General features: G+C 51.7%; 2 protein-coding genes across 2 annotated transcripts; one reads left to right on the top strand and one right to left on the bottom strand.

Moving 5' to 3' along the window:
* Nucleotides 1-511: 511 nt before the first annotated feature.
* LOC134563268 (keratin, type I cytoskeletal 9-like) lies at nucleotides 512-1948 on the bottom strand. Its single transcript, XM_063421130.1, has one exon. The coding sequence runs from the start codon at nucleotides 1386-1388 to the stop codon at nucleotides 591-593; it is 798 nt and encodes a 265-aa protein (XP_063277200.1). The 5' UTR covers nucleotides 1389-1948; the 3' UTR covers nucleotides 512-590.
* Nucleotides 1949-4366: 2418 nt separating this feature from the next.
* On the top strand, nucleotides 4367-6563 carry LOC134563270 (keratin, type I cytoskeletal 9-like). The gene is made up of 2 exons (XM_063421133.1): nucleotides 4367-4580; nucleotides 5647-6563. The coding sequence occupies exon 2, from the start codon at nucleotides 5675-5677 to the stop codon at nucleotides 6368-6370; it is 696 nt and encodes a 231-aa protein (XP_063277203.1). The 5' UTR covers nucleotides 4367-4580; nucleotides 5647-5674; the 3' UTR covers nucleotides 6371-6563.
* Nucleotides 6564-12422: the final 5859 nt, after the last annotated feature.

Raw genomic sequence — 12422 nt, 5'->3', positions numbered from 1 at the left:
CAGGAATGCGTCACGGGGTGAAAGCAGAGCCCCAAATTCCTGTTAAAGTGGCCTGGAAGTCACTCCAGGATTTAAGGCAGGAGGATTTCAGCTGGCTCAGGGCAAAGTGGTCACAAACCGAAGGATTTGTGGGTGAAAAGGTGGAAAAGAAAATGTGAGGGAAATAAAAGATATAAAATGGGAAATATTGATGGTGGAAAATTTGTTCTCCTCCCCAGAAATCCAGCGCTGAGTGGAATAAAAGGACCTGGTTCTCATCCATGAGCCCCCAATCCTCCCAAATTCCTGGAGCCTCCAACCCTCCCAAATTCCCAGATCAGGCAAAAAGATGAGCTGGAAAAAGGAGTTACAAGGAAAGGGAAAAAAAAAAAATTCAACGATGGTAATTTGAATGCAACAGAACTTTAATGGCAGGGAAGGGCTCGGGGCAGGGTCACACGCAGGGAGCAGCGAGGACGATTCCCGGGGCTTTGGGAAGCGATTCAGGGCCACAAAGGCCGGGGAAGGCGATTCCTCGGCTGTCCCCGGCTCGCAGCTTCCCCAGGAGCCGAGCCCGGCCCGGGGCCGCTGGCCGGAGAGGCGGCGCCGCCTCAGAAATAAAAGGAGCCGCAGTTTCCTCCTCCGAACCTCCTGGAGATGGAGCTGCCCCCTCCATAGGAGCCCCCCGCGCAGGAGCCGCCCCCGAAGGAGCTGCCCCCGCCGCAGGAGCCCCCGAAGCCCCCGCTCGAGGAGCCGAAGTGTCTCCTGCTCCCAAAGGATCGGCCCCCTCCAAAGGAGCCCCCGGAGCCGAAGGATCTGCTCCCTCCGTAGGATCCACCCATGGAGCTGCCCCCATAGGATCCACCCATGGAGCCGCCCCCATAGGATCCACCCATGGAGCTGCCCCCATAGGATCCACCCATGGAGCCGCCCCCATAGGATCCACCCATGGAGCCGCCCCCATAGGATCCACCCATGGAGCTGCCCCCATAGGATCCACCCATGGAGCTGCCCCCATAGGATCCACCCATGGAACCACCTCCATAGGAACCCCCAATTCCCCCCATGGAACCCCCAATTCCCCCCATGGAACCCCCAATTCCCCCCATGGAGCTGCCGCCCCCGTAGGAGCCCCCACTGCCCCCCATGGAGCCCCCGCCGATGGCGCCCGCGGTTCCCGAGGATCCCATGGCCCCCGACGGGAAGGTGGTGCCCACGAAGCTCTCCTGGGGACAGGAGCTGAGGATGGGCCCCGGGAAGGTGATGACCACGGGCGGAGGGTAGACCACGGCCCGCGAGTCCGCGCACGAGGTGACGCAGGGCTGGCTCCAGGCGTCGGCGTAGGGCTGGGGACAGGAGACCTCGCACGGGGACGAGCAGCCGCTGCTCATCATCGCTCCTGACGACATCTCGGCAAACGGGATCCTGCTCTGGGGCCTTCCGCCAGCGGGGAAAAACGGGGGGAAGGAGAGTTTGGGGAGAGTCAGGTTTGTGCCTTGGCTGCGTTTTTCTGCGCTCGGCTCTGCTGCTGCCCAAAGGGTTTCCTGCTGCCCTGGGAATCCCCGGGATTTCTTTTTCTCTCGGGATTTTCCTTTCCTGCCGTTGGGAATCCTGAGCAGCAGAGCCAAATTCCAGCGGCCTTTGGGAGCAGCTCATGCCCAGGAGTTTGTTGGGCTGTAAGATCGAGCTGTGCTCACCAGGGACCTTGAATCGATCCCAGTGCCTGGGAAATCCCAGCCCTGTCACTGATCCCGTGCCCACAACCACAGGCGTGGATGGGACTTTGGATTTTAAAACCCGGGAAAGGCTTCAAATGGAATTGCTGGGCACCACGGGTTCTGCAGGAGAGCGAGTCCCCCGTGGAAAACTGTCCTGGAGAAACTTTTTTTGGATTTTCCCCACCTGAAGCAGGGGAAAAATCCTAACTACAATGCCCCAAAATTCCCGAGGAGAAAGAAATCCTGCTCTGGTGCCTTCCACGAGCAGGGAAAAGAGGAAGAGTTTGGAAAGATTCCTGGAAAAATCTTTCGGGAAAGGGAGAAAAGACAGAAAATATTTTCCCCTATTCTCGCCGAGGACAAGGAAAATCCAACTCACCGGTTCTGGAGAAGTGGAGACGAGGATCAGTCGTGGATGGCACTGCAGAACTCCAGGAGCTCTTTTATACTTTTCCCGACCCTCAGTGGGATGGGAGCCGCGCTTTGTGCAAGAGCTTCCCACGTGTTACCAAACCGTGTTTTGCTGGCTCGATTATTTCATTAATTGTCCTAATTGTTCCCCTAAGTGACGTGATAAATCCATTATTAATCCCAAGTCACGTTCCAAGCCCTGCACCCCTCGGGTTTGGTTCCATTTTCTCCACATTCCGACCCCCAGGAAGTCACCTCGGAGCTGCTGCTGTCCCTGGGATCAAAGCCGGAATGAGTTTAGACCCATTCGAGGGGTTCATTGATTAATAAATAAATTTTGTACACAATATTTCACTTTCCTCTCCAAAATCTGGAGTTTGGGGGAGTGGATGGAAGCGCTGCCCCTTCCCAGAGCAGAACCAGCAGCAGAACCCAGAATTTTCCATATAAATCGATATTTCCCCACCCAACTGGAGGAACCCCGAAAGTTTCACATTAATTGAGGAGTCAAGGAGGAATTGCTGACTGGCAGAGCTGTCAAACCCGGGGATGTCACCGGGGCCTGACAGGGCTTGTTCGGGTTCTGTTGCAAGATCTTAACCCCGATATCGGCTCCTCGTGCTCTGTTTTCCAATCGGGTCTGGAAACACCAGAAACGTGGGGGTAGGGGTTGTGTAAACACCAAGAGGAAACTTTATCGTGACAGAAACGTGAAACACGGGATGGTCACGGAATTTTGGGGTTGTTGAGGTTGGAAAAGAGGTCCAGGAGCATCGAGTCCGAGCTGTGCCCGATCCTCACCTGGTCACCAGAGCGATGTCCAGGTTTTCCTTGGACACCTCCAGGGAGCCCCTTCCAAGGCCTGACCACCCTCCCCAGGAAGAACAGGAAAAAATTCCAGCTCTAAACTGGAGTTGCCTCACTCCCTCAAATCTCGAATCTCAAATCAATATTGAATCTCAAATCTCAAATCTCGAATTTCAAATCTCAAATCTCAAATCTCAAATCTCGAATCTCGAATCTCAAATCTTGAATCTCAAATCTCGAATCTCAAATCTCAAATCTCAAATCTTGAACCTCAAATTTGAAATCTCAGATCTTGAATTTCAAATCTCAAATCTCAAATCTTAAATCTCAAATCTCTAACTTCAAATTTGAAATCTCAAATTTCAAACCTCAAATCTGAAATCTGAAATCTCAAATCTCAAATTTGAAATCTCAGATCTTGAATCTCAAACTCCAAATCTTGAATCTCGAATTTCAAATCTCAAATTTGGAATCTCATATCTCAAATTTCAGATCCTGAATCTTGAATCTCAAACCTGAAATCTCAAACCTCAGATCTGAAATCTCAAATCTCAAATTTCAAACCTCAAATTTCAGATCCCTTCAGTTGACTTTGATTTAGAACCAAACCCCTCCCAGTTTCAGGTTTGATGACACCAATGTTTATTGAGATATTTGTCTGTGACAACCACCCCGAAACATCCATCGCATCTGAAAATCTCCTGATGTTTCTGGTAAAAATTCCCAAATTGATAAAGGGAATTTGGCTTAGAGATCTCTCCTCCTATTTATGCATTCCTGCCTTTCACCAGGTTTAAACCTGGTTTTAACCTGTTTTTTTTTTAACCTGAGGTTTAAACCCAGGAATTCTGCTGTGTCTTCCCTGAAAAAAAAAATAATCCTGGCCAGGCTTGAGATGCTTTTGCTGTGTTTTAGATGAAATCAGCTTCATGAACTCAAAAATATTCAGTTTTTTTCCCCAGTGATGCCTCCTGGACACGTGTTCCTCTTGGAATATTGCAGCTGTCCCAACAGGGGACAAAAAGAATTAGGACAATTAAGGTGACAAAAGGAGAATTATGAAAATTAAGGTGACAAAAGGAGAATTATGATAATTAAGTGCTCTCACACAGACCTCCCTTGGATGACCATGAACACCCAAGGAATTAATTTAAGTCCTTTTTAATGAGTTTCTTGGGTTAAACAGGTATAAAAATTTACTCTTCCCATCTGAGGATTTATAAAGACAAAATCTTTGTTTTTTTCCAGTCCTGGATTTCCAGGGAATTTTCTGCAGGACAGAAAACATTTCCCCTGACAGACCCAAACTGATTTTTGCCTTTCCTGAGGGAATTCCTGATCCTTCACCCTTCCAATCCATTTCCCAAGTCAAACCAGGTCAGGAAGTGGCAACAGCCACAAAATAATCAAAAAATTATTTAAGGATTAAAGGAAGACAAAGGGCGTGTGCATGTATTGGCTGATGAGGAGTTGATTTACGAATCATTAGCACTTATCGAAGCAATTATTACAATTAAAAGGCGCTTAGACAGCAAAAAGTCTCGCTGGGGATGTCCCAAAGTTGTGTTGCACGTCCTGGGAGCTGTCGGGAAGGGTATAAAAACCGGGATATTCCTCCAGCCTCTCCAGCATCTTCTCCTCACTCCTGTTTTCCCTGTGAACCCGGTGAGTTCTCTGCTTTTAATTCCATTTTTATTAACTGGGACGCGGCTGTCGGTGCTGAATTGGGAAATGATTCCATGCCAGAGCTCTGAAACCATCGGGAATATGGACCTGGGGCTCTTTTCTAAGCCAAATTATTCCATTTTATCAATCCTGTCTCCTTGGCAGGGAAAATTTTTGTGGCTGGACCTGCTGAGAGGCGCAGATCTCAAAATGCGAGGTCGCAAAGGGAAAGTGCCAATTAAACCCTGATTATTTGATGGGGAGGTCACAACTTAATTACCCCGAGCTTGGCTTTTACTCAGGACGGAGGGAAATGAGAGGAGATTTTGTATTTACAGGGCAATAATTCCTTCAATCAGGAAATTACAGGTTTTATCATCCTGGCGATTGTGTAAGGGCACAGATCTTCCTGAACGTTTTAATTTTACTCCTTGTAGTGCTGCACTTCTCCCTCTGTCACAAAAGAGGTTTGCAGAAATCTTTCTAAAATCTTCTTTTTAATCTCTCCTCTTTTCCCTGCTCGTGGAAGGCACCAGAGCAGGATTTCTTTTTCCTCGGGAATTTTGGGGCATTGTAGTTAGGATTTTTTCCCGGCTTCAGGTGGGGAAAAATCCAAAAAAAGTTTCTCCAGGACAGTTTTCCACGGGGGGCTCACTCTCCTGCAGAACCCGTGGTGCCCAGCAATTCCATTTAAAGCCTTTCCTGGGTTTTAAAATCCAAAGTCCCATCCACGCCTGTGGTTGTGGGCACAGGATCAGTGACAGGGCTGGGATTTCCCAGGCACTGGGATCGATTCAAGGTTCCTGGTGAGCACAACTCGATCTTACAGCCCAACAAACTCCTGGGCATGATCTGCTCCCAAAGGCCACTGGAGTTTGGCTCTGCTCCCCAGGATTCCCAACAGCAGGAAAGGAAAATCCCGAGAGAAAAAGAAATGCCGGGGATTCCCAGGGCAGCAGGAAACCCTTTGGGCAGCAGCAGAGCCGAGCGCAGAAAAACGCAGCCAAGGCACAAACCTGACTCTCCCCAAACTCTCCTTCCCCCCGTTTTTCCCCGCTGGCGGAAGGCCCCAGAGCAGGATCCCATTTGCCGAGATGTCGTCAGGAGCGATGATGAGCAGCGGCTGCTCGTCCCCGTGCGAGGTGTCCTGTCCCCAGCCCTACGCCGACGCCTGGAGCCAGCCCTGCGTCACCTCGTGCGCGGACTCGCGGGCCGTGGTCTACCCTCCGCCCGTGGTCATCACCTTCCCGGGGCCCATCCTCAACTCCTGCCCCCAGGAGAGCTTCGTGGGCACCACCTTCCCGTCGGGGGCCATGGGATCCTCGGGAACCGCGGGCGCCATCGGCGGGGGCTCCATGGGGGGCAGTGGGGGCTCCTACGGGGGCGGCAGCTCCATGGGGGGAATTGGGGGTTCCATGGGGGGAATTGGGGGTTCCTATGGAGGTGGTTCCATGGGTGGATCCTATGGGGGCAGCTCCATGGGTGGATCCTATGGGGGCAGCTCCATGGGTGGATCCTATGGGGGCAGCTCCATGGGTGGATCCTATGGGGGCAGCTCCATGGGTGGATCCTACGGAGGGAGCAGATCCTTCGGCTCCGGGGGCTCCTTTGGAGGGGGCCGATCCTTTGGGAGCAGGAGACACTTCGGCTCCTCGAGCGGGGGCTTCGGGGGCTCCTGCGGCGGGGGCAGCTCCTTCGGGGGCGGCTCCTGCGCGGGGGGCTCCTATGGAGGGGGCAGCTCCATCTCCAGGAGGTTCGGAGGAGGAAACTGCGGCTCCTTTTATTTCTGAGGCGGCGCCGCCTCTCCGGCCAGCGGCCCCGGGCCGGGCTCGGCTCCTGGGGAAGCTGCGAGCCGGGGACAGCCGAGGAATCGCCTTCCCCGGCCTTTGTGGCTCTGAATCGCTTCCCAAAGCCCCGGGAATCGTCCTCGCTGCTCCCTGCGTGTGACCCTGCCCCGAGCCCTTCCCTGCCATTAAAGTTCTGTTGCATTCAAATTACCGTCGTTGAATTTATTTTTTTCCTTTCCTTGTAACTCCTTTTTCCAGCTCATCTTTTTGTCTAATGTGGGAATTTGGGAGGGTTGGAGGCTCCAGGAATTTTGGAGGGTTGGAGCCCCCCCACAGCTCCCTCTGGACCTCTCCAGACCCTTCCCCACCCCAAAGTTCTAGAATAATTAATATTTATTTCTATTTCCTGCTCACAACACCTTTTGTTACTTCACCAGTTTGAAGCTTGAAATCTTTTTTCCAGCTGGGATTATTCCACTGCCTCATCCCTGATTTTACCCAGGTAAATAAATAAAAACACGCAGGGGAAGGAGTTCGTTCCTGCCTGTGGAAGTCGTGCTGGTCCAAAAGCTCCCTCTGGAGCTGCTCTGGGGAAGGGAATCGGTGCCAGGAAGGGCAGAGCGGCTCCTCCCGGTGCCCTGCTCCTACCCAGGGAATTCCTTAGGGAATTCTGGAACCTGGCGAGGGACCAGGACCTGGGAATGCCCCCGAGAGAGCCAAAACCGGGAGGAAATCTGCAGGAGAGAGGAGGAGGAGGAGGAATCCTCCTGGCAGTGCTGGCACTGCTGAAAGGAGCTGGAAAGGAATTCCTGCATCTCCAAACTTTCCTGAAGCTGCCAGAGGTTGCTGGGTTGGGTTGCTCCAGTAAAATCAGCCCCTGATGGGTCCTACTGATCCTGGTCCTGGTCCTGATCCTGGTCCTGGTCCTGGTCCTGATCCTGATCCTGATCCTGATCCTGATCCTGATCCTGGTCCTGATCCTGATCCTGGTCCTGGTCCTGGTCCTGGTCCTGGTCCTGGTCCTGATCCTGATCCTGATCCTGATCCTGATCCTGATCCTGATCCTGGTCCTGGTCCTGATCCTGATCCTGGTCCTGGTCCTGGTCCTGGTCCTGATCCTGATCCTGGTCCTGGTCCTGATCCTGATCCTGGTCCTGGTCCTGATCCTGATCCTGATCCTGATCCTGATCCTGATCCTGATCCTGATCCTGATCCTGGTCCTGGTCCTGATCCTGGTCCTGGTCCTGATCCTGATCCTAACTAATCCTGATCCTGGATCCCAGCTCAGGGAGCGCCTGGAGCTGCTGCAGAGAGCCCAGAGGAGGCTCCAGGATCGTCCCAGGGATGGAGCAGCTCTGCTGGGAGGAAAGGCTGGGAGAGCTGGGATTGTTCAGCCTGGAGAAGCTCCGGGGTGAGCTCAGAGTGGCCTTGCAGGAGCTGAAGGGGCCACGAGGAACTCGGGGAGAGACAATTCCCAAGGGATGGAGGGACAGGACGAGGGGGAGCGGGTTCAGACTGACAGGGAGGGGGTTTAGGTGGGATTTTGGGGATAAATTCCTCCCTGGCAGGGGATATTCCATGGCTGCTCCATCCCTGGAAGTGTCCAAGGCCAGGCTGGAGCAGGCTGGGATGGTGGGAATATCCCTGCCCATGGCACAGTGTGGGATGAGGGGATTTTTAAGGTCCCACCGAAACCATTCCATGATTTCTGTGATTCCCTTAAAATCCCCTCTCAGGGGCCCATCCCAGCTCCCCAGCTCTGGAATTTTGTGTCAAACTCAGCTGAGGAGCCCTGGATCAGGGACCTGCCACCCCAAACCAGCAGCATTTCAGCACCCCCAACACTTCCTGGGCTCATTTCCCTCCTTTGTGCTCACACACAACACTTTTATTCATTTTGTTTTGTTTATTTTTGCTCCCTCCTGGAAGCAGAGTGATTCCAGAGGCTCCCCTGGGCAAAAAGCCCTGGTTGGGAATGCCGTGAGGAAACGCTCGGGGATGGTTTTGCAAACACCCACTCATGTTTTACCCATGCAAAGCGCCGGGGCTCTCTGAAGTTAATGACAGGCTGGGGATATGAAATATTAAACCAGGGTTGAATCATAGCGTCCCTTCCAGAGAGATGCGTCAGGGCCACCCACGTGATTTCCCTGACTCAGAAACACCTTGGGAATTCGGATCCCTCTGGTCCTTGGGGATCAAAAAGCCGGGCCGCTGTGTTTGTTATCCTAATGATACCATTTCAATCCACTCGGCCCAACACTCACCTCCCCGAATCAGGGCGTGTTTGGGGATTTAAATGGGGTTCTCTCACCTCGGGGGCTGAGCTCCTGGCGTGCCACAAATTTCTGCTTCACCCCAGCACAAACCTGGAGCTGGAACTCTTTGTCCTCTGCATCCAAACTTGTCCTGGGTGACCTTAAATAAATCCATTTTTCCTGGTTTTCCCTGTGATGATTTTCTTTGGTGACTTCTCCCCTCACCCCGAGCTTCCCACACTCCAAACGTTTTTCTGGTGACCAAAACCACCAGGAAAGGAACTGGGGACAGAGTGATTTATCCCATACCAGCATCCCTCTGACCATCCCACTTTTCCCAAAAGGGACTTTCCCCTTTCCGATTCCTTCCTGGGCACAGATTTTTGGGCAAAGGAGGGCACGGATTTTGGGGCAAAGGAGGAGTTTTGTGCTAAACCAGGGCTCCCCCGGCCACATCAACCCCTGGGGCTGTTTTATATCCCAGAATCCCGGGATTGTTGGGGTTGGAGGTGACCTCTGGGGGTGTCCCAGGGCAGGTGACACAGGGACACATCCCGGTGGGTTTGGGATGACTCCGAAGAGGGAAAATCCCAACTCTGCCCTGCCTGGGCAGCAATTCCGCGGGAAGAAGAAATCCTCCCTCGTTCCGAAGTGGAACTCCTGGAGGTTTGGGATTTGGGGTGAGTGGGATCCTGGACACCAAAGGAGGAAGGCAGGGACCCACGGGCTCGGCCGGGAGTGGCCACTCCAGTCCGGCCGTTCCCATAAACGCGTCCCGACAAGTCTGGAGGCAGCCGGGAGCGCTCACGGCTAATTCTGGGTTAGGCTCTGCTGCATTCTTGGAGTCCAGGAAAACAAATCCTGGCATTAAGGACGAGCCTTGCAAAGCTCGGGAGCTCCCACAAAGCCGAGCTCAGCCCGGTGGAGCTGCAGGAACAAACCTGAGCCTCAAAACTCTGAAACGAGAAGAATCCGGGGGCCAAACAACGGCGGTCACGTGCTGGTGAGAAAAGGGTAATGAACACAAACAGTGAGCAAAGCGAAGCAATTACTGTAATTAGCCCTCAAATTTGGTTTGGGGAGTAATGGGACCTAATGCTCAAATATGACGTTCTTTTCTTGCATCAGCCTGGTGGTCCAGCCGGGGATATAAAAACCATTCCTGACTCAGGGAGCTTCCAGCAGGTCCTGTTGGCTTCTCCTCGGTGAACTGAGTAAGTTGGATTCTGATATAACTTCTTCCTAAAACAAAAGGAGTCTAATTTTAAAAAATGTTTGCATCTAGCTCAGGGCTGAATTTTTGGATTCGTATTCTGCCGTTCTGGAAAACAATTTCTTTTATTTTCATGGAATAATCAGGATAATTTTGATTATTCATCCAGAAGCGCTGCTGGATCAAAGTTTAAAAACGTATTTGCAATCTAGATAATATTAAAAAAATTTAATTCCATTCCTTGATGGAAGTTTAATGAATACAACCTTTAGGTAACCTTAAAATACCTCAACCAGCAGCTTCCACCTGGAGGGGCTGTTCCGACCTTGTGGCTCCAAATTTTTATCTGATTTTGGGCAGAGCTGGTGCGGAAATTTAAACCCAAGTTTTAGAAATATTGAGATGGGCAGAGCCGCAGTCGTCTGTAAATGAGGACAAAACATCCCTGTGGATGTGGCCGGACAAAATTCCTGATTTTCCAGCGCAGGAGATACGGGAATGACCCAAAAAATGTCAGCTTGGGAAGCTGCTTTGGGTGGTTTTGTTCTATTTATGCAAAGCTTTGGTTTTATGCAAAGTGAGAATATTTGAATTTGCTCGGGTTGTTTTGTGCTCTGTGTTTAAATCTGGTTTTAAGCTGTTCCTTTGCTCTGGTTTGGTCTCTGGTCAGGGTCAAGTCAAGGGCAGGGAATTCAGTGATTTAAAGGGTGGGAATTAGGGTTAGGGTTTAAAGTTTGGGTGAATAATGCACATTTCGGAGTCATCCTGTTTAGAACGAGGAAAGAAAACAAAAATGGCCTGAGTCAAACTCAGCCCCACCCAGGCTTCCCCAATATGCAGCTAAAAAAACACAAATAATCACCCGGGCTGAACCCCAAATATTCAGTTTAATCTGCAACAACAGATTAAGCGGCTCCTTCACTTGGTGCTTTGAGGTGGAATTTGGGCAAGGTTGAAATGACAACTTGAATTGGACTTTGGTGCTGTTTTCCAAATCCCCACCCTTAAATTTATTCCAAAACCAGAAAGAAGGTGGAGAATTCAGCCTGGGTTTGCAAAGGGTTTTAATCCCTCTGAAATGTAAATTTGGGACAGCTGCTTTCAGGTTTTTTGTTGTGCTTCAGTTTTTCCTCATGACCTTGCAAAAGGTTTTTATTGAATTTTCCGAGTGTGTTTTGTGCTCAAATATCTGTGGCAAAGGCACCTGTTCTGAACTGACTGCACCAAATCCATAATTATTGGTATCTTTATGGATCAATTCCATCTTGGGGATGATATTCCTTGGATTTTTATCTTCTTAGCCCAGACTTTGTCCAAATTTAGTCCAGTGAAACCTCTCGTGTTGTCCTTTTCTACGGTGGTTTATGTGTTACCCTCATTTTACTGAGCTCCACCTCTGGAGCCCAAATTGCACAGGAGAAAACAGATCTGAATTAAACAACAGCCCCAAGGGGGCCATTTGGTGTCCCTAAAGGGGTCATTTGGTGTCCCCAGAAGAGGTGTCCTGATGTCCCCAAAGAGGTGGTTTGGTGTCCCCAAAGAGGTGGTTTGGTGTCCCCAAAAGGGGTGGTTTGGTGCCCTCAAAAAGGTTATTTGATGTCCTCAAAAGAGGTGGTTTGATGTCCCCAAAAGAGGTGGTTTGGTGTCCCCAGAAGAGGTGTCCTGATGTCCCCAAAGAGGTGGTTTGGTGTCCCCAAAAGGGGTGGTTCAGTGTCCCCAAACGGGTGATTTGATGTCCCCAAAAGAGGTGGTTCAGTGTCCCCAGAAGAGGTGTCCTGATCTCCTCAAAGGGGTGATTTGATGTCCCCAAATGAGGTCGTTTGGTGTCCCCAAAGGTCATTTGATGTCCCCAGGGAGGTGTTTTGGTGTTCCCAAAAGAGGTGGTTTGGTGTCCCCAAAAGAGGTGTCCTGATGTCCTCAAACGGGTGATTCGATGTCCCCAAAGGGGGGATTTGATGTCCCCAAATGAGGTAGTTTGGTGTCCCCAAAAGGTTATTTGATGTCCCCAAAAGAGGTGGTTTGGTGTCCCCAAAGGAGGTGGTTTGGTGTCCCCAAAAGAGGTCGTTTGGTGTCCCCAAAAGGTCATTTGAGGTCCCCAGGGAGGTGTTTTGGTGTCCCCAGGAAGGTGTTTCAGTGTCCCCAAAAGGTCATTTGATGTCCCCAGGGAAGTGTTTTGGTGTCTCCAGGGATTCATTTGGGTCCCCGGGGCTGCGGAACCTCACCGAGAAGATCCCAACAAAGCAGAGCAGCCCGGTTATCCACCCACCCCTCACCCCGTGCCTTTTCCATGGCTCGATCCCACCCCGCCACCTCCTTGGCACTGACATTTATCCATCTGTCCCCTCCCGGCAGGTCCAGCCCAGCCGCGAGATGTCCTGCGAGAAAACCGCGTGCGCCGAGCCCTGCCCGGACCCGCGCGCCGCCGCCTGCAACGAGCCCTGCGTGGTGGCCTGCCCCGACTCTCGGGTCATCATCTTCCCCCCGCCCGTGGTTGTCACCTTCCCGGGGCCCATCCTCACCACGTACCCGCAGGAGACCGTGGTGGGCTCCACCGAATCGGCCGAGCTGGCCGGGGCGCTGGAGG

This window comes from Prinia subflava, chromosome 35 (assembly GCF_021018805.1).
Source record: "Prinia subflava isolate CZ2003 ecotype Zambia chromosome 35, Cam_Psub_1.2, whole genome shotgun sequence".
Taxonomy (NCBI): domain Eukaryota; kingdom Metazoa; phylum Chordata; class Aves; order Passeriformes; family Cisticolidae; genus Prinia; species Prinia subflava.
Note: the sequence above shows the minus strand (reverse complement) of the source record. Positions and strands in the feature narration are given on the sequence as shown.

What these genes read in the sequence shown, in the direction of transcription:
- LOC134563270 (XM_063421133.1), top strand. Translation starts at nt 5,675, where the DNA reads ATGTCGTCAGGAGCGATGATGAGCAGCGGCTGCTCGTCCCCGTGCGAG.
- LOC134563268 (XM_063421130.1), bottom strand. Translation starts at nt 1,388, where the DNA reads ATGTCGTCAGGAGCGATGATGAGCAGCGGCTGCTCGTCCCCGTGCGAG.